This window comes from Mobula birostris, chromosome 5 (assembly GCF_030028105.1).
Source record: "Mobula birostris isolate sMobBir1 chromosome 5, sMobBir1.hap1, whole genome shotgun sequence".
NCBI classification, from domain to species: Eukaryota; Metazoa; Chordata; class Chondrichthyes; order Myliobatiformes; family Myliobatidae; genus Mobula; species Mobula birostris.
Window position 1 is genome coordinate 4641590 of NC_092374.1, and position 24902 is coordinate 4666491.

The window sequence follows — 24902 nt, forward strand, 5'->3', positions numbered from 1 at the left end:
GGGACCAGCCCATTGGCTCAGGGTGTCTGACCCTCCAAGAGAGGAGTTGTAAAGTTTGATGGCCACAGGCAGGAATGACTTCCTATGACGCTCTGTGTTGCATCTCGGTGGAATGAGTCTCTAGCTGAATGTACCCCTGTGCCCAGCGGTGTAAATGATGTTACACACCGATGTGTAACTCAAGAATATTCTGAGTGAGTGACTGACTCTTGGATAGAGAGTGCAAACTAGTCACCATCCTCTGTATGAGCATTTTATTCTCCTTGTCCTCTGTGGCCAGCTCCCATCGCTGAAGAACCAAACTGATAAATTTGGGTAGACTGTTTTATTACTATCAGATGTCAATTGATAAACTTTGTTTCACATGCCGTCCGTTGAAATAATTTCATCACAACAGTGCACTGGGGGGGGGGCTCTATGGAGCCACGAACCAAGGAGGCAGCATAACGTGGAGGCTCCGTACAACCTTGCACTAAACAACTTTGAAACCCGAAGTTAACAATACCAACTGAACTCGCACTATGTCAGAAAATATCACAGTCAAGGTCTGTGATATTTTCACCCGACGACGCGGCTCCAAAAAATCAGAAATCAGCACTCCATCGACGAAGCAAGATGAGGAAGTTTCCGGCAACAAGGCGGAGCTAATGGCGGCGCTAGCTGAATTAAAGCTCCTTCACTCTGAGTTTGGATCCAAACTGGATGGTATAGATAACCGCCTGGGTAAGATGGCCGGCTCTGTCGTTGTCTTGGAAAACACTGTGTCAGAGGTGAAGTGAAATGTTGCTTCTAATACCACACGGATGGTAGAGGCGGAAAACCGAATAATGACAGCAGAGGAGCACGTGGAAAAGAACAAGGCTGAACTAACCAACGCCACGAAACGAATCGCCTACCTGGAATCCAAGACTGAAGACCTGGAGAATCGGAGATGAAGGAAAAACTTGCGGTTGTTCGGCCTCTGGGAGGGCGCTGAGGGAAACCAACCTCTGCTGGAGTTAACGCCGCGCTGGCTGGAGCTGTACACCGATAGTTCCTTCATTCTAGAAAGAGTTCACCGAACTCTAGCACCGTTGAAACCAAACCAGAACAGAGCGGTTCTCATTTGGTTCCTGAGATTTCGGGATCGGGAGTTTGTTTCCCGCTTCACTAAACAGCGTAATATCACGTATGAGGGAAACAAGCTTTTCTTCGCTCAGGACCTCTCAGCTGAGACCATGCGACAGCAAAATGAGTTCAACACGGTCAGAAGAGTGTTCGTGCTATTCTGCAAGGTAATCTCCTCGTTTTCACATTAAACCCAGTCAGTATATATGGCCCAAGTAAGGACAATCCTAAATTTTTTGAAGACTTCTTCCTTACCTTGTCCACTTTACGAGGCTTTTATATCATTGGAGGAGACTTTAATTGCACTTTAAACCCAGCAATCGATCGGTCTATAGGCTGTGATACCTATAAGGCACAAACTAGAAAATTACTAAAACAATACATTGTGGATATAAATTTGCTAGAAGTATGGAGAGAACAAACCCCTGGCAAAATAGAATACTATTGTCACTCAAGTATATGTAAATCTCGCTCTCGTATTATTTTCTTGTCTCAAGAGAGCTCTTATCAAAGATTAAAAGTTGCTGGTATGATAGCACAGTAATAAGTGACCGTATTGCTATTTCATTAAGTATTCATAGAGAGAAATTTACTCACGATCCCCCTAACTGGCAATTTCCGGTGAGATGGCTACAAAACCCAGACTTTGTTAAACTTGTGGGAACTAAAATAGGTAGTTATTTTGAGTTAAATACAGATCAAACTAGTGCCAGCACGAGATGGGAGGCATTCAAGGCATATATTACAGGAGAAATCATCAGTTATACAAGCTCCAAGGCCAAACAACAAAAAATAGAGATGGAAACTTCGGAAAAACAGATTAAATCTTTAGAGATAAAACTAAATGAAAGGGATGATCTAACAAAACAAAGAGATCTGCTACTTTTGAGAGCCAAATATAATAAATTATCTGCCGATTAAGCTGCAAAAAGTTTAATGTGGCTGAAGCAATCTTATTACAATCGAGGAGAAGAAGCGGGGAAACGTTTGGCATGGAGAATTTAATAAAAAAAAAAAGAAAATTCATTCTGATAGAGCAATTAACAGTATAATAACCTCTTCAGGAAGCTAACAGTAGGTCCATTGGAAATTAATAACAGTTTTAGAGAATTTTGTGAACATTTATATAGATCAAAATGCCCCCAAGCCTCAGAAGAACGGGATATATTTCTTGATCAGTTTCAATTCCAGACACTGACAGAAGATGCAAAAAGGAATTAGACAGAGGTTTAACAATTGAAGGGTTATCATAAGACCATAAGACAAAGGAGCAGAAGTCGGCCATTCGGCCCATCGAGTCTAACTGGTCTATAATTTCCTTCAACACACATCAAAGTTCCTTTTTGCTTCCTTGTCCCCTTCTTAAATAGCGGATTGACATTTGCAATCTTCCAGTCCTCTGGAACCATGCCAGAATCTATTGACTTTTGAAAAATCATTGCTAATGCCTCCGCAATCTCCACAGCTACTTCCTTCAGAACACGAGGGTGCATTCCATCTGGTCCGGGAGATTTATCCACCCTTCGACTATTCAGCTTCCTGAGTACTTTCTCTGTCGTAATTGTGACTGCGCACACTTCTCTTCCCAGACGCCCTTGAGTGTCCGGTGTACTGCTGATGTCTTCCTCAGTGAAGAATAATTCAAAATACTGGTTCAGTTCCTCTGCCATCTCCTTATCTCCCATTACAATTTCTCCAGCATCATTTTCTATCGGTCCTATATCTACTCTCACCTGTCTTTTACTCTTTATATACTTGAAAGAGCTTTTAGTATTCTCTTTGATATTATTTGCTAGCTTCCTTTCATAGTTCATCTTTTCCCTCTTAATGACCTTCTTAGTTTCCTTTTGTCAGCTTTTAAAAACTTCCCAATCCTCTGTCTTTCCACTAATTTTTGTTTCCTTGTATGCCCTCTCCTTTGCTTTAACTTTGACTTTTCTTGTCAGCCAGGGTTGCATCCTTTTTCCATTGGAAAATTTCTTCTTTTTTGGAATATACCTGTCTTGCACCTTCCTCACTTCTCGCATAAACTCCAACCACTGCTGCTCTGCTGTCTTTCCCGCCAGTGTCCCTTTCTAGTCAACTTTGGCCAGTTCCTCTGTCATGCCACTGTAATTTCCTTTACTCCACTGAAATACCGACACATCGGATTTCGGCTTCTCTTTTTCTAATTTCACAGTGAACTCAATCATGTTATGATCACTGCCTCCTAAGGGTTCCTTCACCTCAATCTCTCTAATCACCTCCGGTTCATTACACAATACCCAATCCAGTACAGCCGATCCCCTAGTGGGCTCAACAACAAGCTGTTCTAAAAAGCCATCTCGCAGACATTCTACAAGTTCTCTCTCTTGAGATCCAGTGCTGACCTGATTTTCCCAATCCACTCGCATGTTAAAATCCCCTACAATTATCATAACATTGCCCTTCTGACAAGCCTTTTCTATTTCCAGTTGTAATTTGTAGTCCACGTCACTGCAGCTGTTTGGAGGCCTATATATAACTGCCATCAGGGTGGCAATTTCTTAGCTCAACCCATAAAGATTCTGCACCTTCCGATCCTATATCACCTTTTTCTAATGATTTGTTACCATTTCTTACCAATAAAGCCACGCCTCCCCTCTGCCTACCTGCCTATCCTTACGATACACCGTGTATCCTTGGACGTTCAGCTCCCAGAGACATGCATCCTTTAGTCACGTCTCCATGATGACCACAATATCATACCTGCCAATCTGTAGCTGTACGACAAGATCATCCACCTTATTCCTTATGCTGCGTGCATTTAAGTACAACACCTTAAGACCAGTATTTGGTACTTTTTTGCTTTGATTGCACTGCAACTCATCCCAATGGCTACAAATTTGCCCTATCACCTGCCTGTCCTTCCTGACGTCTTTACTGCTCACTATCTTAGATTTATTTCTGTTTTCCCCCTCCTCTGCTCTATCATTCTGGTTCCCATCCCCCTGCCAAAATAGTTTAAACCCTCCCTAACAGCTCTATTAAACCTTCCCGCCAGGATATTGATCCCCTTTGCAGGCTATCCAAAATGTTAACAGTGGTAAAGCGTCAGGGCCTGCCGGCCTACCAATTGAATTCTACAAAACATTTCAAGAAAAATTACTAGTTGCACTCATAAATATGTATGACGAATCTTATCAGAATGGAACTCTCCCACCCTCTTTAAGGCTGGCAGTGATAACGCTGATCTTGAAACCAGGCAAACCTCCTACAGAATGTTCCTCATTTAGACCAATAAGTCTAATTGGATCCGACACAAAAATATCTTGTAAAGCCTTAGCAAGAAGATTGGATCCTTGTATCCCACATTTAGCTCATAATGATCAGAATGGTTTTGTGCAAAAACGCCAAGGATTCCATAATATTAGAAGAGCTCTTAACATAATTCATGAAAAATTTGACGCTAAAGATACAGCAGTATTATCACTGGTTGCTCGGCAGCCCTTCGATAGAATAAAATGGCCATATTTATTTAATGTATTGGCTAGATTTGGATTCGGAAAGAACTTCCTTAAATGGATTCAGATTTTATATACAAATCCAATAGCCAGTGACTTAACAAATAGTATAGTTTCTAAACCAGTCATCTTGGAGTGATCTACTCGCCAGGGATGGCCTTTGTCACCGATGTTGTTTATACCGGCCATAGAACCCCTGGCTAACGCAATAAGAACGCAGACAGGCTTGTCGGGCATCCAGCGAGGAGAACAGGAACACAGAATATCCGTATATGCTGACGACGTGATTGCTTTTTAACAAATTTATCCATCAGTATTCCAAACTTAATGCAACAGATTGAATTGTTTGAGCAGTTCTCTGGTTATAACATTAACAACTCGAAACAAGCAGAAAGACTGAAACCAGTCATAAAAAACCCATTTATAAATGCAAAGGGAGGATTTACCCACCTTGGCGTCAAAATTACCCCTGAAATTAAAACGATCGTCCCAACAAACTATAACCCACTAGTGGATGAAGTGAAAGAGACGTTGGATTGATGGATAACAATGCCCATATCAATGACTGGCCGTATAAACATGATCAAAATGAATATTTTACCAAAATTTCTATACCTTTTTCAATCACTTCCTCTCCCACTACCAAAATCATTTTTTGATAAGCTTAATAGTATTTTTAGTAAATTGATTTGGAATAATAAAAAACCTAGACTGAGACTTAGTCTGCTATACCTGCCTTATGAAAGGGGAGGGCTATGGCTCCCGAACGTGAAATAGTATTATTGGTCTGCTCAGTTACATTCTGCAATGTTTTGTTTCTCAATGGAGGCTCTTCCAGCCTGGGTGAATATTGAACAGACATCAGTACCAAACCTCCCATTAAAGCTCGATCTATACTCTGCAGACCCGAGAAATCTGAAAAGAATAACCGAGAACCCTTTCCTCAAAAACACTATTGATATCTGGTATAAAGCACATCAGCATATTAAAGATACTCCTCTCATTTCTCGCGTCTCCCCAATATGGGGCAACACATACTTCAGGGCAGGAAGAGCAGATGGTGGTTTCAGAATCTGAGCAGACAAAGGTGTGCAGAAAATAGAGGACCTATGCATAAATGGTAAGCTTATTTGATCAATTGTGTCAGACATACCATATTCCTAAAAAAGCTTTTTTAAATATTTGCAACTGAAACATTTCATACTATCAAAATATAAGCATTTAATATCTGAACCACCACTATCACATCTTGAAAATCTCACACTTCTAAGCCTAAAAGGGAGAAGTCAGATTTCTTTGTTCTATACATCTTTGGTGTCCTATGATAAGGAGTCCACCATTGACAGGCTGGAGGCATGGAGACTGGATGTTCAAGAGGACATAGAAGAAACTGAGTGGGAAATGGCATGTTTAAAAACCCCAAAACAATCAATTAATAAGAGTGATGCTATTACAATATAAATGGTTAACAAGAACTTATATTACCCTGGTCAAACTGAACCGTTGGTCCCCTGACATCCTGGACACTTGTGTTAAATGTTAGAAGAAAAGGGTACTCTGTTTCACTGTGTATGGGACTGTCCAAAATTTAAAAAATACTGGAAAACAGTTGTTCAGACTATATCTGAGATTGTTGGAGTAAAGGTGCCTCACCAAGCAAAAATGTGTGTACTAGGTATATATACAAAGAGCTTTACTGTTACTCCAAAGCAGTCAACTTTAATTGACTTTGGACTCCTACAGGCCAGGAGGATTTATCTTGGAGAAAAGTGGAAATACCTTCGATACATGTATGGGTAAAGGAGATGGCATCTTGTATTGGAGAGACTGACTTGAATAACCAAGGGAAGGGCAGGAGAATTTGAATAAGTGTAGAAACCTTTATTGGAGTTTCTTGGACATCAAGGTGCAGTCATTTTGAAATAATTGTGTTGTTGAGAGCTTCTGGGGTTTTTTTCTGATGTGTTTTTATTTTATTTCTTTATTAAATATGTGAAGTATGTGAAATGTTATATCTCTTTTCCTTTGATTGTGAAAAACATGAGGACATGTTTCACTAGTTTAAGTGTAATTACACCTCGGACTTCAACTACTGTACAGAGTCTTGTCATGTTCAGACGTTTTCGGATGACTCTGCCATAGTTGGATGCATCAGCAAGGGAGTTGAGGCTGAGTACAGGACTACGGTAGGAAACTTTGTCACATGGTGTGAGCAGAATTATCTGCAGCTTAATGTGAAAAAGGCTAAGGAGCTGGTGGTAGACCCGAGGAGAGCTAAGGTACCGGTGACCCCTGTTTCCATCCAGGGGGTCAGTGTGGACATGGTGGAGGATTACAAATACCTGGGGATACGAATTGATAATAAACTGGACTGGTCAAAGAACACTGAGGCTGTCTACAAGAAGGGTCAGAGCCGTCTCTATTTCCTGAGGAGACTGAGGTCCTTTAACATCTGCTGGACGATGCTGAGGATGTTCTACGAGTCTGTGGTGGCCAGTGCTACCATGTTTGCTGTTGTGTGCTGGGGCAGCAGGCTGAGGGTAGCAGACACTAACAGAATCAACAAACTCATTCGTAAGGCCAGTGATGTTGTGGGGATGGGACTGGGCTCTCTCACAGTGGTGTCTGAAAAGAGGATGCTGTCTAAGTTGCATGCCATCTTGGACAATGTCTCCCATCCACTACATAATGTACTGGTTTGGCACAGGAGTACATTCAGCCAGAGACTCATTCCACCGAGATGCAGCACAGAGCGTCATAGGAAGTCATTCCTGCCTGTGGCCATCAAACTTTACAACTCCTCCCTTGGAGGGTCAGACACCCTGAGCCAATAGGCTGGTCCTGGACTTATTTCATAATTTACTGGCATAATTTACATATTACTATTTAACTATTAATTGTTCTATTACTATTTATTATTTATGGTGCAACTGTAATGAAAACCAATTTCCCCCGGGATCAATAAAGTATGACTATGACTATTATTATTGTTTACTTGTATATGTGAAATATATGTAAAATTCAATAAAAAATATTGTTCAAAAAAATAACAGTGCCTTGAGGGGAAACAATAATGGAATGCAGAGTAAAGGGATACAGAGAGAGTGCAGTGCAGGCAGACAATAAGGTGCAAGATCCTGAGGTAGATTGTGAGGTTGAACATTTCATTGTACAAGAATTCTGCTCATTAGTCTCAGCAGCGTAGAAGCTCTCCTTGAGCCTGGTGCTCTGTGCTTCCAGGCTTTTGTATCTTCTCCCTAATGGGAAGGGGAAAAACAGAATGTCTGGGGTGGCTAAGGTTTTGATTCTGTTGGCTGCTTTACTGGGGCAGAAGTGCAGACAAGGTCCATGGGACAACTGACCTCGGTGGAAAGGCTTCCCTTTCTACCAGTCCTGCACTGTACATTGAAATGTATAGTGAAGTGTGTTGCTTGTATCAAAGACCAATTCAGTCTGAGGATGTGCTGGGACAGCCCGTAAGTGTCACCACGACAGCTCCCTTGCCTCCTTACCTGAACTTTCAGCCTCTAGCTGATGTCTTCAAGCCTCTCAGTCCCTCCCTTCCGAGGATTGCGAGGTTTGATTACTCAGCTGAAGTTAATGAAATAATCCATAGCAACAGGTCTGACCTTATTTATTCCACTAATTACAACCTCAAAAACAGCAGTGCCAACAATCTTGTCGAACCTGATTTCCAAATGGTGAAGCGATCTGTAGGGGTGACACTCTACCTTGGTAACCCCATTTGCCCTTTCGTCAGTTCGTGCTGACCCTGCCCGGTCTCTGAGCACTTCATTAAGAATCGTTCCCTGCTACTGATGTTGTGAACAGCTCTGTCGTTCCCTGGTTTTCTCCCTCACAACTTCCTTGAATGGTTTGGTAACATTTGCCTCCCTTCAGTGTGCGAGAAAACGTTCCAGAATCGATGGCAGTTTCGAAGGTGACCGTGCATCCACTTTGTTTGGCCTCGTCTGTGTTCAGGTGACCCCTCCTGACCGACCGCCTGTTCATCCACTTCATCCCCGCAGGGAACTTTGGCCGAGAGAATCCGGGCTGGAGGTGCAGGTATCCCTGCGTTCTTTACTCCGACAGCGTACGGCACGCTTATTGAAGAAGGTGGCGCCCCCATTAAGTACAACAAGGATGGCAGCGTCTGCATAGCGAGTGAGCCCAGAGAGGTAAGGGTCTTTTCATTTGAATGAACCTCCTCCAAACCCTTTCCAACAACACCATACCCTTTCTTCGATAAGGGGCCCAAAACTGATCACAATACTCCAAATGCGGGCTGACCGATTTACTTCCCAAGCCTTGGCGTTACATCCTTGCTTTTCTGGTTTGACGGTGTTTGTTCCTAGGTGCGGGAGTTTAATGGCCGACACTGCATCATGGAGAAGGGAATCACTGGCGATTTTGCCCTCATTAAGGCTTGGAAGGCGGATCGAGCTGGGAATGTCGTTTTCAGGTAATCTTGCCCTCAGCTGCAGTCTGATTTGTGGTGAAGCGGCAGGCCAGACACGGTATGTGCAGAAAATAAAATGTGGATGTGAAAAATCTTATTTTAAACAAAGCGAGTGCTTTGACTGATTCATTAACTTTGATTCTTAGCACAGAAACAGGCCCTTCAGCCCATCGAGTCTGCATCAACTCTGTTACTCTAACCCACACTAAACTGGTTTTATTCTCCCCGTTGGTGTGCCACAGTGGAGTAGCAGTTAGTGTGACCCTATTACATCGCAGGGTTTCCAAGTTCATTTCCAGTGCTGCCTGTGAGGAGTCTGTACGCTCTCCCCGTCTGTGCTCTGGTTCCTCCCTCAGTCGGACGATGTACCGGTTAGTAGGTCAATGGTCATTGTAAATCATCCTGTGATTAGGCTGGGTTTAAATCATTGGGTTTCTGGGCAGTGTGGCTTAGTGGGCCGGATGGGCACTCTATATCTTAAATAAATGTGCCTATCAGTTGTTGCTATATTCTCACCCCGTCACATAAACGGCCAATTAACTCACTGACTTGTTTGTCTTTGAGATTGTGGAGCAAACGAGAGCACTGGGGGAAGCCCACAGGAGCTTGGCGAGAATACAGACAGTGCCGGGGTTCGGGGTTGAACCCAGGTCTCTGGTGTTGGGGGAGGACCCAGGGAGCGGGGCAGTGGCTCTCTGAGCTCTCCAGAAATGCAGCCTGTGTTTCCCAATTTTCCGGTTTTGATTGAACTCCGTGGCCATTGCCGCGATGGAGTACGGATCGTTCCTCTGCCTTGGGCAGGTATTATCGCAGGAGTGTAGACTTCAGAATTGGGCTTCATATCACCGGCATGTGTTGTGAAATTTGTTGTTTTGCCTCAGCAGTACATTGCAATACTTAATATTAAAAACTATAAGTTACAGTAAAAGATTACAGTAGGAGTTTGTACGTTCTCCCTGCCTGTGAGGAGTGTGTACAGTAAAAGACAGTGTAAAAGAAAGCAAAAAAACTAAATAGTGAGGTAGTGTTTATGGACTCATCCATTCAGAAATCTGATGGTGGATGGGAAGAAGCTGTTCCTGAATCATTGAGTGTGTGTCTTCAGGCTCCTGTACCTCCTCCCTGATGGCAGCAATGAGAAGAGGGCATGTCCTGTGTGATGGGGGTCCCGATCCTGTTTGAGGCATTGCCTTCCGAAGATGGCCTCACTGCTGGGGAGATCCGTTTATGAAATGGCAGGCAGTGTACAGTGGCAATGCTTGGGAGATCAGAGAACGTACAGTGGCAATGCTGGGGAGATCAGAGAACGTACAGTGGCAATGCTGGGGAGATCAGAGAACGTACAGTGGCAATGCTTGGGAGATCAGAGAACGTACAGTGGCAATGCTGGGGAGATGCTCATGGCAGGATGGCCATTGCTGTGTTTCACTCCCATTTCCTGAGTGCTGGAGCTTGTTGTGCTGGTCTAACACTGATCTTTCAACCTATTCCAGGAAGACAGCACGCAACTTCAATCAGACCATGTGTAAAGCTGCCAAAGTGACAGTGGTGGAGGTAAGTCAGTGTTTGTTTGTTGAGGAGTAGGCCCTTCCTGTCCTTCGAGCCACACCGCCCAGCAATTCAACCCCTCTTTGACCTGAGCATAATTTATATAGCCCAATTAACCTACAGATTGGCAACGCAAAATACCGGAGGAACTCAGCAGGCCAGGTAGCATCTATGGAAAAGAGTACAGTTGGCCATTGAGTATACTCTCTTTTTTTCCCATTGATGCTGCCTGTCCTGCTGAGCTCCTCCAGCATTTTGTGTGTGTAGCTCGAATTTCCAGCATCTGCAGATTTTCTCTTGTTTGTGAACCTGCTAACTGGTGCGCCTTTGGACTGTGGCAGAAACCGGAGCACCCGGACAAAACATGCACATTCCGCGAGGAGGGCTTACAGACTCGTTACAGGTGACTTTCGGAGTTGAACTCTGACCTCCGGCTCCCTGAGCGGCAATTGCGTTGTGCTAAGCACGTGTGCTTGTGGCTACCGTGACGAGTGGCCTCGAGGGCTTGAGTCGTAACGAGTGACTGGGATTGTTTTGCCTGGAGGGTATGAGGCTGAGGGGGTAGGCAATAGTTTAAAAGACATTTTGACGGGTACATGGATGGGAAGGGCCAGTCTGGAGTATCCTGACAGGCATGTGGTGTTTCCCATCGTGTCCAATGATGGCAGGAAGCCCTTGCGAGAGAATTTCATGATGTCTGTGCCTTGTCGTACCCTTCGCTGTTCGCAGGGTGTTACAGCACTGCCTTCCTGGCCATTGGATCTCACTGTAGGTCTCAGCCACCCACTCCCTCGGAGCTGACTTCATGGCCCTATCTCACCGGGGTATGAGGCCACCGGCTACCCTCACCTGCTTTACCCCACCTGTCGGACAGGCATGTCCCTATCTCACTGGAGTGTGAGGTCACCGGCTACCCTCACCTGTTGGACAGGTGTGTCCCTATCTCACTGGGGTGTGAGGTCACCGGTTACCCTCACCTGTCGGACAGGTGTGTCCCTATCTCACTGGGGTGTGAGGTCATCGGCTACCCTCACCTGTCGAAGCGGTGTACTGGGTATGAGGTCACCAGCTACCCTCACCTGTCGGACAGGTGTGTCCCTATCTCACTGGGGTGTGAGGTCACCGGCTACCCTCACCTGTCAGACAGGTGTGTCCCAATCTCACTGGGGTGTGAGGTCACCGGCTACCCTCACCTGTCAGACAGGTGTGTCCCTATCTCACTGGGATGTGAGGTCACTGGCTACCCTCACCTGTCAGACAGGTGTGTCCCTATCTCACTGGGGTGTGAGGTCACCGGCTACGGGTGGGAGCCGAGTGTCCAGTGGGGACCTCAGGTGAGAGAGCTGCCCTGGAATGGACACGACAAGCTCCTTCACCAGATGTGCGACCCCTCCCTGGACACCTGTTCATCCTTGGGCAGACATTGAGTCTGAGAATAATACAACACAGATCAGGCCCTTTGGCCCGTTCAGTCAATGCCAGCCAGGATTCCTGTCGAAAGTTAATGGTGTTTGCCTGCACCTTGGTCAGCGTCACTAAGCACAGCCAAAGGGTCTGTCTCCATACTGGGTAATGATAACGAGCTAATGAATGACGATCTGGCTGGGTGTCTGGTGGGTTTCCTCAGAATACCCCAGCAATCCCTTGGGTTGTGTTGGTTTGTTAACGTAAATGATGCATTTCACCGTGTGTTTCAATAAATAAGAGTCTCATTGTGAGGGCCATCTCTGTGAGTACTACTAACCGGGGCACCTCGCCTGTGTCTCCCCAGGTGGAGGAGATCGTCGACACGGGAACCTTTGCCCCTGAGGATGTGCATATACCCAGCATTTACGTTCAGAGGGTCGTGAAGGGGCAGCAGTACGAGAAGCGTATCGAGGTGAGTGGTTCGGGTGTGCAGTGAGCGCCGAGGGAGAGACACCGCCTCTTCTTCCACAGCACAGTGCTTCCCTGAGGGGAACGTAGCTTCTCTGCACAAAGCACGTGCTGGCCCCGTCCGTCCAGGCATTGAGCTTAGAGTAAGGGTTGTGTTGCAGTTCTACAACTTGATCACCTTCGGCCCATGGAGGTGGAGGGTGTGATAGGCAGGGGGAGCTACAGGGAGGAACTCCGCCCCAGGCTGCAGGAGGCAGGTAACTGTCAGGAGAGGGAATGGGCAGCCAGTACAGAGAGAACCCCTGTGGCTGTTCCCCTCAGTAATGGCTATAGTGCTTTGGATACTGTTGAGGGGCGACCTACCAGGTGGAGCCACAGTGACTGGGTCTTTGGCACTGCATCTGGAGTTGAGGCTCAGGAGGGAACGGGGGTGAAAAGAACAACAGTAGGAATTGGGGATTCCATAGTTCCTGAAGGGAGAAGTTAGGGAGTTGGGTGGAAAACTGGAAGGCAGGACCTCCTGGTTAGTTATCTCTGGATTGCTGCCTGTGCTTCCCACCAGTGAGGGTAAGAACAGGATGTTTGGACAGGTGGATGCATGGCTGACAAACTGGTGCAGGGGACAATTTCTGGATCAATGGGGAAGGATTGACGTGTACAAAAGAGACGGGTTACATCTGAACCAGAGGGGGACCAGTATCCTTGAGGGCAACTTTACTAAAACTGTTGGGGAGGGTTTAAACTAATTTGGGAGGGGGATGGGAACCGGAGCGGTCAGGCTGAGGATGAGGCAGGTGGTGTACAAGCAGAGGTGATGTGTAAGCAGAGGTGGTGTGTAGTGAGACTGTCAGGAAGGGTGGTCTGCTGATAGGGCAACACTGCAGTTAACCGGGCCGAGTTGCAGTGTGGGGTGGCATTGCTCTCTTGGTAAAAAATGAAATCGAGTCCTTAGAAAGAGATGACATAGAATCAGAAGATGTACAATCGTTGTAGGTAGAGTTGAAGAAACTGCAAAGGCAAAGAGACCCTGATGGGATTTGCATTCAGGCCTCTGAACAGTATCCAAGATGTGATGTACAAATTACAATGGGAAATAGAAAAGGTATGTCAAAAGAACAATGTTAATATGTCAGTCGTCTGGTGTAATCAGTTCGGTGCTGGATCCCAAGAGAGAGAATTTGTAGAATGCCTACAGGACTTTTTTTCAGAGCAGCTTCTGGTTGAGCTCACTAGGGGGTCAGCTATTCCAGATTGGGTGTTGTGTAAGGAACCAGATTTGAACAGGGAGCTTAAGGTAAAGGAAACCTTAGGAGGCAGTGATGATAATACGAAAGAATTCACCCTGCAGTTTGAGAGGGAGAAGCTAAAACCAGGTGTGTCAGATCAGTGGAGTAAAGAGAATTACAGAGGCATGAGAGAGGAGCTGGCCAAAGTTGATTAGAAGGCTGCACTATGAGGGGTGACAGTGGAACTGCAATGGCTGGAGTTTCAGGGAGCCATTTGGAGGTGCAAGATGGATCTCAAAGAAGAAATATTCTAAAGGCAGGATGGTACAACTGAAGTAAGAAGCTGGGAGATGATTGGTGAGAGCAGATGCATGGGGGAGGAGGGAGTGGGGATGAGGTAAGAAGCTGAGAGGTGATTGGTGAGAGCATGTGGATGGGAGAGGAGGGAGTGGGGATGAGGTAAGAAGCTGGGAGGTGATTGGTAGAAAAGGGCTGAAGAAGAAGGAATTTGATAGAGGATAGGGACCATGGAAGAAAGGGAAGGGGTGATGGGCAGCTGAGTAGAACAGAAGGGGTGAGGTGGAAACCAGAATGTGCAATGGAAAGGGGTGGAAAGAAATGAGCAGAAGTTAGAGAAATCAATGTTCATCTCCTTGTTCCAAACGCACACAGTCCTGGGAAGGTTATCTGTAGATGTTGGGTGGGCATCCTTATCTCTCGAACACACCTGTGAGTTGTTCTGGCCAAAGGCAAGGGTGCCTGGTTGCTTGGGAGCAAGGTAGGAACCTCTCTGCGTGGAGAGTGTAGAGTTCCCTCTGTGCTCTGTCCGTTGGTATGTCCGAGACTGAATTCCACTGAGCCGGTGTTCTGGCGGAGCAAAGGCTGGAGGTGGTGGAACAGGCTCGGAGAGGCATCCCGGTTCTCCTGATAGGAAAAGTGGAAGCTGTAGACTGGGTGCTATTGAAGTGACAAGGGCGCCGGGAGGAGCTGGTCTTTGAAGGCGGGAGGAGGGGTACCGCGGTAGGGAGACACTGGAACTCGGTAAAGCTAGTGTGCCCGTGACTGGATTACTGCAGCTTCTCATGTTCAGGAGGGGCCCGATCACGGAACGGGGTTATTATCGGGTTTCGAGTCACCGTTTTATACCACGTGAATTTTGTTTTTTATTTGTTACAGCAGTACAGTGCAAAAACATGAAGTTATTATTAACTCCAAAAGTAAATGGTGTGACAGAAAGAGGGGTGGCATGGTAACGCGGTGGTAGGTGTAACACTAAACACCAGCCACCTGGGTTTGTCCTGCCACTGTCTGTAAGGGGTTTGTGAGCGTGTGGGTTTCCTCCGGGTGCTCTGGTTTCCTCCCACATTCCAAAGACACACGAGTTGTGGGCTTGCTGTGTTGGCACTGGAAGCGTGGCGACACTTGAGGATTGTCCCCAGCGTGTCCTCGGTCTGTGTTGGTTGTTGACACTGGCAATGCATTTCACTGCATGTTTTGATGTACATGGGACAAAGGAAGTTTTATCTTTCATCTGCCACTTCACTGGAGAGGTGGATGGTTTCCCTTCTCTCACTCAGCCTGGTGGGGTAACCCAAAGCCGTTTGTCCCGACCCCCCCCCCCCACCTCCAGGTACAGCTACAATTCCCCCAGAGTGCCAGCCCTGGTTTGTGAGCTGTCTGCAGTCCCCTCCCAGTTCCCATGATCTTCCATTTCTGAGGCCTTGTTCCTGTTCAGAGACTCACGCTCCGGAAGCCCGGCGACACCAAGCCCAAAGCCAAGACGGAAGCCGACATCGTGAGGGAGCGCATCATCCGCAGAGCGGCGCTGGAGTTCAAGGACGGCATGTATGGTATCCTTCGACCTGTTACCCTGACTCTGGCCGTGCTCCTCGTCTCTGGCACCTGGTCAGAACCAGGTTTGTCCTCACTGACGTACAGCGTAGTTTTGCAGCACAGTACAGAGCAAAACATTTAACAATTACTATAAATTACAAACTAGAACAGATTAAGAGCATAGTGATGTTGATGGCTGAATGGGAATAAAGCTGAGCTGAGGGTGTGTCTTTGGGCTGCTGTACCTCTCCCTGATGGTGGAAGTGAGAAGAGAGTGGTGATGGATCCTTGGGGCATCTGCTTCTTGACAATGTCCCCGGTGGGGAGCGTTGTGCCTGCGATGGATCTGGCTGACCGTGCAGACCCCTGCAATCCTGTGCCGTGGACCCTCCCCTCCACACCAGACGGTGATGCAGTGACCTCCATGGTACAGCGTAGACGGTTTGGAATAGTACAGTGAGGGATAGAGGGCAGACCCTCCCCACCCAGGACATGTCCTCTTCTCATTACTACATCAGGGAGGAGGTACAGGAGCCTGAAGGTGTTCACGCTGTGCTCGAGGGACTGAGAGCTGGGTGAAACCGAGTGCCAGGCACCTCTGTTACCGAGTACCTAAGGATACACTTATCAGGGAGTCGAGGATAAATTTGTGTGCATTTTGCTGATGATATCTTGCTTTGCAAATCTTGAATCTGTTCATGACGCAGTTCGTGTTTCACTGGGAGCTATAGGGAAGGTGGTGGCCTTGACTTGGTTGCTCTTAGACAGGGAGATGCCCTGGTCGCCCTGTTGATTTCAGGGTGCCAAAGACAAGAGTGTAAGGCAGATGGTGAGATCCCTGCGGTTGTTGTGGTGGGGAGCGGTCTCCCTCAACTGAGGTGTCATGCTGGAGTCGGAGAGAATAACCAGGCTGAAGTGGAGGTAAAGAGGGTAGGAAAGATGGCGGCAGGGTGAGGTATTTGGCCTCGAGCAGGTTGTTAGACCACAGGGCGGACTGGAACAGTTATTAGGATAAGGGGGTGACCTTGAGAGGTGAGGACGGGAGTTAACCCCTCCATTACCCTCTTCATTAGTCAAGGATTGATGTCAAGAGCCGCAGGGTAATACTGCAGTTGTATAAAACTTCGGTGTATTGTGTTCAGTTCTGGTCAGCTCGTTGTAGGCAGGATGTGGAAACTTTAGAGAGGGTGCAGAGAAGATTTTCCAGGATGCTGCCTGGATTGGAGAGCATCTCCTGTGAGGATAGGTTGAGTGAGCTAGGGATTTTCTCTTTGGAGTGACGGAGGATGAGAGGTGTACAAGATAAGAGGATGGATCGAGTGGACAGTCAGAGACTTTTTCTCCAGGTGGAAACGTCTAATTCGAGAGGGCGTAATTTCAGAGTGACTGAAAGAAGGTATGGGGGGGGGATGTTGGAGGTAACTTGTTTCCCCAGAGAGTAGTGGGTGCGTGGAATGTGCTACTAAGGGTGATGCTTGGGTCAGATACATTAGGGACATTTGAGAGGCACGTGGATGACAGAAAAATGGAGGAGTATGTGGGGAGGGAAGGGTTAGAATGATTTTGGAGTAGGTTAAAAGGTCGACGCAACTTTGTGGGTTGACTGACCTGTAGTGTGTTCTGTTACTGGTGAGCTTTTGGAGGCAAATGGCCTACCGTCCTAGAACCCCTGGCCCTGGAGTAGTGGTCAGTCCCAGCAGGACCCTGTTGCAGTATCATTCCCCTGTAACTGTTGTGTGTGTGTAAATGTAATGTTCGGTGTTCTGTTACTAATGGGTTTTTGGAGGCAAACATCCCTGGTGCTGGGGTACTGGTGACTTCTCTGTAACTGTTGTGTGAATGTTTTGAGTTTCCTTTTGACCTTAACCAGATTGCGACAGCGAACCTGGGCATTGGGATGCCAATGTTGGCCAGTAACTTCATCCAAAAGGACACCACGGTGCACCTGCAGAGCGAGAACGGTGTCCTGGGGCTGGTAAGAGCGGTGTACTGAGCGGGTGATATACCGGTCTCATCCCTGCGTGTTTCCTGTTCAAGTGAGAGGCGGGAGTTCAGTTTCAGTTCCACGTCACGTTGACCAGTGTTATGATATACTTGTACATGCACTCGTGAGCAGACGATTAAAGTTGGTGCGCATGCGCCATTGTTTTTATCTGAAATATCTGTCTCGAAACATGGTGGCAGCGGGGGGGCTCGGAAAATTGCTGTTTTCAACCGCAGCGCCCGATTTCTTTTCCAGTTTGCAGTTGGCAGCGTAATAATAGCGCAACTCTGAAACACTGGAGGGTGAGTGTAAGAGCAGAACAATGTTGACCGAGACGAGCAACCAGCCACAAATAGAGACGGGTGTAGTAGCAATGCCTGGAGGTGAGGCAGCAGAATCTCAGTGGCACCCAGCACCCGCGGGTGACCCCGTGCCATGGAACCATGGTCAGGACGGAAGTCCTCCCTTAGCGTCATCTGCCCGCCACTGGCCGTAACGGTCAACCGCGGAGTGATAGACGGATGGAAGACATGGCGGCAGATGTGGACTAACTACAGCGTCGTACACAACTGCACAAACAGGTTCCAGCAAACCAGACGGCATTATTACTGCGTACAATTGCACCGTCAGGACTTGAGGTGTACAGCAGTTTTGTGTTCGCAGACGAGGCTGAAGACCAAGACCTCACAAAGATCTTAGCTGCATTTGACAGATATGCTATCGCTGAGAAAAATGAGACATATGAACGGTACTTGTTCAACAAGCCACAACAAGAACAAGGTGAGACTTTTGAATCGTTTCTTGCCAGCCTTAGATCTCTTGCAAAGACTTGTAATTTTTGCTTGAGTATGTCAGACAGTCTGCTGAGAGACAAGATCGTACTGGGCATTAACGACTCCCAAACCGGAAAGCATCTGTTACAAGAGAGAAAGCTATCGCTCAATGATTGCATTGACATCTGTAAAAGAACAGAAATGGCTGAATCACACCTACAAGCATTCAGTACAGCTAGCAGGTCCGCTACTGTCCATGGGATTGAACCTCGCACTAACAAGAAAGGCTCAAAGCATCCTCGACAGAGGCTAGTGCTAGTGGTGGAGCCAGAGCAAAAGGCACCTTGAACAGCCACAGAGCAAAGTGAACCCTTGCGATTACTGTGGCACGGAACATGCGAGAGACAAGGAACTACGCCCAGCATACGGACAGGTGTGCCAGGTGTTTGGCATTCAAAATCCCTTTGCAAAGGTACGCAAGCAGAAGCCCATGCATGGGGTGGAAGCACAAAGCAATAACCAAACCGACAGTGACAGCAGCACCGAGTTTATCGACAATGTCACACTGGTGGTCAACTGTCTGAAGACAAAGGATGACGTATTCGCACAGACGCTCACCAATGGAAAGCCAATAGACTTCCAAGTCGACAGCAGGGCGAGTGTTAACATTTTACCCCGCAAATACTTGGAGGGAGTAGACCAGACACTAAGACAATGCACAAAAAAGCTGATGATGTGGAACAAGACCACCATGAATGCAGAAGGGATGTGCAGAGTGAAATTGCGTAACTCCATGACGAACCACAAGTATTCTGTCGAATTTGTCGTGGTCACTGATGACTTGACAGCATTGCTGGGAAGCAGGGCCAGCCAGCAAATGAAGCTGATTGCGGTCAACGATGACAACTTTCGCAGGGTGCATGCATCTACACTTAAAGAAAAACAATGCACACCAGAAGAACGCTATGCAGAGGTGTTAGATGATGCGCCCGGGGAGCTTCCGGGTGTAGTCCGCCTGCAGATTGATGAGGAAGTTCAACCCACAGAGTTACCCCCACGACGTCTACCTCACGCTATGAAGTGGAAAGTGAAAGCTGAGCTTGATCAACTGGTAGACCGCAAGGTGATGGCTCCAGTCCATGAACCTACAAGGTGGGGTTGCCAGTTAGTGGTCGCAGAGAAGGACGGCGACCTTTGTATATGCACTGACCCTCAACCATTGACCAAAGCGCTGAGGAGAGAACGCTACCGCCTTCTGGTGACAGAGGACATTTTGCCAGATCTTGACCAGGCTAAGGTTTTCAGCAAACTTGATATGAGTTCTGCATTCTGGCAAGTGAAATTGGACCGTGCGTGCTCACCACTTTCAACACACCTTTCGGGTGGTACAGATGGCTCAGACTCCCGTTTGGAACCAGCGTTTCATCAGAGATCTTTCAGCGCAGGCTGCATCAGGCACTGGAAGGACTACCGGAAGTGATCTGCATTGCAGACGACATTCTGGTGTACGCAGTCATTTTCGCACTTGAGCGTTTTCATCGGTACACTTTTGGCCGCTTCACAAGAGTACTCGGCGATCTAAGCCGCTCAAAATGATAGTTAAGAAGCCGTTGGTGAAGGCACCAAAGCGCCTACAGGGAGTGCTTCTTCACCTGCAGAGCCATGACTTCGACATCACCTACTGTCAAGGAAAGCTCGTGCACCTTGCGGATACGCTATCGCGAGCAGTTAGCGGTACTCCAGGCCAGGAGAGCAGCTTCGACGAAGTCAACATGCTATCACACCTGCCGATCCGCGATGAGCGTCCAGAGCAGATTCGTATAGAAACAGCGAAAGATGATACACTACAGATGTTGAAAGGCGTAGTCATCAGTGGATGGCTGAGTGAACGTGACACGCTACCAGAGCAACTCACACCTTACTATAGCTGTAGGGATGAGCTCGCAGTCCAAAACAGCTTAATCTTCAAAGGTGAACGTGTCATTATACCGCAAAGTGAGCAAAAGCAAATGAAGGAAAGAATTTACTCATCACACTTGGGCGTAGAAGGATGCCTCAGACACGCACACACGAACGTCTTGTTTGGCCAGGCACGAGCAGCGACATCAAGCAATATATTGCTACATGTGATGTTTGTCGCACATATGAAATGAGTCAGCAGAAAGAATCGCTTTTGAGTCATGAGGTACCTGCTCGGCCATGGGAAAAGATAGGTACCGACCTGTTTACATTCGAAGGAAAAGAGTACCTCGTCACCGTTGATTACTACAGCAATTTCTTTGAGGTAGATCTTCTTTGCAATACGACCAGCGCAGCCGTTATTTGCAAATTGAAGGCTCATTTTGCGAGATATGGTAGCCCAACACAAGTAGTTAGTGATAATGGGCCACAATACACGTCAGTGGAGTTTCACAGATTTGCACGAGAATGGGATTTTGAGCACTTGTGTGGCAGCCCCGGAAATAGCAGAGTGAATGGAAAAGCTAAGTTAGAACAGCAAAGCAGATCCTCACAAAGAGTAACAAATCGTGAGCAGATCCCTACCTCGCACTTCTAGACCAGCGCAACACCCCTTCGCAAGGGCTCAGCACCAGTTCTGCCCAATGTATGATGAATCACCACACGCGCACGCTCCTGCCTACAGCAGCGAGTTTACTGGAACCCAGAGTTGTACCCGAGCGTATGAAACAAAGCGTCCAGCAGCATACAACAAATACAACAAATCAGCCAAAGATCTTGCCGCACTCGACGAAGGGGATACCGTGTGCATGCAACCCCTCGTGCAAGGTAAGAAGAATTGGGAGGAAGCAGTTGTGTGTCGGCCCCTTGATGAGTGTTCATATGTAGTTCAAACCCTTTCTGGGATCTACCGAAGTAATCGCACACATCTACAAAAGATGGCTGAGGAACCGCCTGAAAAAACCAATCACATATGAACAGGCAAAACCAGGTCAAACAACTGAGATCAGTCACCACAGTGTGCCCACCGCATCAAATGCCCACAGCCAAACACTAGCAGAGGCTAATGACACAACACAGACACTAACACAAACGCTGAAACATGCAAATAACAAACAACAGGACTCGGACAAAACAGTAAAAGCTGACTCTGGCCGCACAGTGAAAAGGCCACAATATCTAGAAGACTTTGTCCCACATTGAATAATTGCATGAACAATTGAACAATAAGTCTGTGACACTATTTGGCATTTTAATGTCATGTTTATACTCAAAGGAGGACCGTGTCCTCTTTGTGGTTGTGTACTTTGTAGTTTGAAGTCAAAATCTAATGTAACATACTGTTTTATATTTTGTACATATGCTCATACAAACGGAAATAATGAGTGGTATGTATTTGTGACAGGCATAAGAGACATAAGGCATGATTAATGAATGCTTTGAAAGTTAATTCCATGAAAGTACACTGGAAAGCAGACCAGAGAAATTGAGTTTAATTGTTAATACAGTTGTTCCTTTGTTTTGATAAAATGGAGGCTGTTATGATATACTTGTACATGCACTCTGAGCAGACGATTAAAGTTGGTGCGCTGTGCCGTTGGTTCTATCTGAAATGTCTGTCTCGAAACAACCAGAGCACCTGGGCCATTGTAAATCATACAGGCCCTTCAGTCCAGAAACTTCTGCTAGCCAAGATGCCTGACGCAGCCCATGACCCTGTGCATCCTCTTGTTGCCAGAGCTGTTGGGAGTGACTTAAACTAATATGGCAGGAGGATGGGAACCGGTATGATAGAGCTGAGGAGCCCATGACCCTGTGCATCCTCTTGTCCAATTAACTCCCGGGTGACCGATGGGTGCCAACAGGCTGCAGCTCCTGCGAGTGTGAAGTCTGCCCGTCTTGGAGCAGGATGGGACAGAGCTCGGGGAGATGGGGCTGGCTGGAGGCACCCCTGACCTGTTGAAAGGCTGGGGGGGTGTGCACTCTCAGAACGAGGGAGGGATTCTCAAAATGAGGCAGGTCAGGCAGCATCTACGGAGAGGAATAAACTGTTGGTATTTTATTTATTTCGAGACGCAACGTGGAACGGGCTCCCCCTGCCACGCTGCAGCCCATCTATTTAACCCTAGCCTAATCACAGGACAGTTTACAATGACCAGTTAACCTACCTACTGTTAGGTCTTTGGAGCACTGGGAGGAAACCAGAGCCCCCAGAGGAAACCCACATGGTCACGGGAAGGAACGAACATGCTTGCTCACGGGGCGCCGGAATTGAACTCTGAGCTCCGATACCCTGAGCTGTAAAGGTCGTGCCACTGTGGTGCCTCAGCCTCAACGCAAGTGTACTGGTTAGTGTAACGCTTTAGCGCACCGCTGATCAGGGTTCAGTTCCTGCCACTGTCTATAAGGAGTTTGTACGTTCTGCCTGAGGCCGTGTGGGTTTCCTCTGGGTGCCCTGGTTTCCTCCCAGAGGTGTATGAGATAGTGTCAGTAAGTTGTGGGAATGCCCTGTTGGTGCCCCGGCATGGAGTCTCTTGTGGGCTGCCCCCAGCACATCGTCGATCTGAGTTGGTCATTGAGGCAAACAGCACATTTCACTGTGTGTTTCGATGTACATGTGACAAGCAGAGCTAATATTATCTGGTCAGGGCCGGAGAGGAAGGGGCCATCTCGTTCTGGCTTCATGAAGGGTTTTGGACCGAAACATCAGTTCTTTATTCCCCTCCGCAGTTGCTGCCTGTCCTGCTGAGCTCCCCCCCCCCCCCCTTTGTGATTTTGATCAAGATTTGCAGCATCTGCAGAACCTCCTACGTGCAGGGAGAGATTTTCACTGGTTAGTTAGTGATGCCTGTACAATAGATGGGTTGTTGTTGCAGTTGTGTGTCACACCTTGTGCACCTCCACTTCTGCACTGCCAAAAGAGCCCCACCCTACTGTTTTAATAGATGTGCAGGAAGGGTTCTGTTCCCCAGCCTGTGAACACCACCCCGCCACCCGCTCACACGTCTGCTGTGCATGTGGTGCTTTGGAACCAGTTCCCTTTGACGGCCACTGGATTTGGGTGATGGAGGTTAGGAGAGGGGCAGCTAGTGAAGACTCCTGCCTCTCTACCTCGTCTCTCTGTGCAGTGAAGCAGCTTCCACTATCAATTCTGAGAAATCCCTACAGCCTTGTTGACCGTGAGGACCCTGTCCCCTGTCCCAGGAGCCCAGCACCTTTTCCCCTGCTTTATTTCTTATCTCCCCCCCCCCATACCCCACACCCCCGGTTCCCAAATGAGCAGACTTGCTTCTACCCCTCCTGGGCCATGCCGTATGAAACAATTTCTTTCCCACACCCCCTCACTGGCCCATCCCTCTCACCTGTCTCCTGGACCGTCGGTCTGTTCCTCTGTTCCGCCCCCCTCACCAATCAGTCTCAGAATGATCTCTGTCTCTGTCTCTCCCCCGCTCTCTCTGATTAAACATTTCTGCACTGGAGCAGCTTCCCCTGTTCAGATCTGATCTGGGAAATCTCCCTCATACCCTCCTCGCAGTGAGGACCCTGTCCCCTGTCCACCGCGTTATCCCACCCCACCCTCCCCGGGCTGATGACTGGTGCTGGGAGGATGTCGGTGGGGATTTGAGCAAAGCTGCTGTGGTTTCACTCTTGCTGTCTACTGGATTAACCTCTGTTCCCTTTCCAGGGTCCATATCCGCTGGAGGGAGAGCAGGACGCAGACCTGATTAACGCAGGTGAGACTCGCTGAGGACCGGAGGAGATCTCTTTCCCTCCCCTCAGCCAGGCCAGTGGGGAGTTTCCCATGTGAACTGGACACCACCCCGCACACTGCAGAGGGAGGAGATGAGGTGGATTATGTCTGAGGCCTCTGGTTGGGTTCTGCTGGGGAGGCTAATCCAGTCCCAGTGTCCCTGGGGTGCTTGGCTGTGCTAGTTGTCAGCCTGGTGATGGCACTGAACTATGTTGCCCCCCTGTAGCTACGATCTGGCTTCACTCTGTCCATGGCCCCACCCCTGTAGGCTGACCAGGGTGGACTCTCACAGCACATGGCTGATCGGTTCTCCATGTCTGCTGAACACGCTGCCCGGGCTAATCCCATCACCTGTTTTCGCTGAATTCATAAGAATAAATGCCCCCTCTCCCTGTAAGGTCCAACAGTGTAGTAGATTTTCAACAGACCAAACCAAAATGAAGACAAAAGAACATTCCATAAGATATAGGAGCAGAAGTAGGCCATTTGGCCTATCGAGTCTGCTCCACCATTCAATCATGGGCTGATCCAATTCTTCCAGTTATCCCCACTCCCCTGCCTTCTCCCCATACCCTTTGATGCCCTGGCTAATCAAGAACCGAAGTTTCAAGAGAAGTCAGGGAAATGATAATAGAGAAGCACAAATCTGGGGAAGGGTACAAGACCATCTCAAGGCATCGAATATGCTGTTCCTTGGAGCTCAGTGCAGTCCTTTGTGAAAAAGTGGAAAAGGTATGAAACCACAGTCACACTGCCTAGGTCAGGCCACCCCTTACTCACCAGAGAAGGATGAATGGCACTTGTACAATGACACCACCAGTCACTCTGAGTGAGCCGCTGAAGTCAGTGGTTGTAACTGGAGATGAGGTTCCTGCTCCACAGGCTCTGAGACCTTGTACAAAAAG

General features: G+C 47.6%; 1 protein-coding gene across 3 annotated transcripts in view; it reads left to right on the top strand.

Annotated features, from left to right (window-relative positions):
- Nucleotides 1-24902, top strand: part of oxct1a (3-oxoacid CoA transferase 1a) — a 151650-nt gene that overhangs the window by 89649 nt on the left and 37099 nt on the right. For all 3 annotated transcript variants that reach the window (XM_072257514.1, XM_072257515.1, XM_072257513.1), the window contains exons 5-11: nt 8618-8767; nt 8945-9051; nt 10542-10602; nt 12368-12475; nt 15433-15547; nt 17411-17505; nt 23932-23980. In XM_072257514.1, the coding sequence (XP_072113615.1) occupies nt 8618-8767; nt 8945-9051; nt 10542-10602; nt 12368-12475; nt 15433-15547; nt 17411-17505; nt 23932-23980 (685 nt within the window). The remainder of the gene's footprint in view (nt 1-8617; nt 8768-8944; nt 9052-10541; nt 10603-12367; nt 12476-15432; nt 15548-17410; nt 17506-23931; nt 23981-24902) is intronic.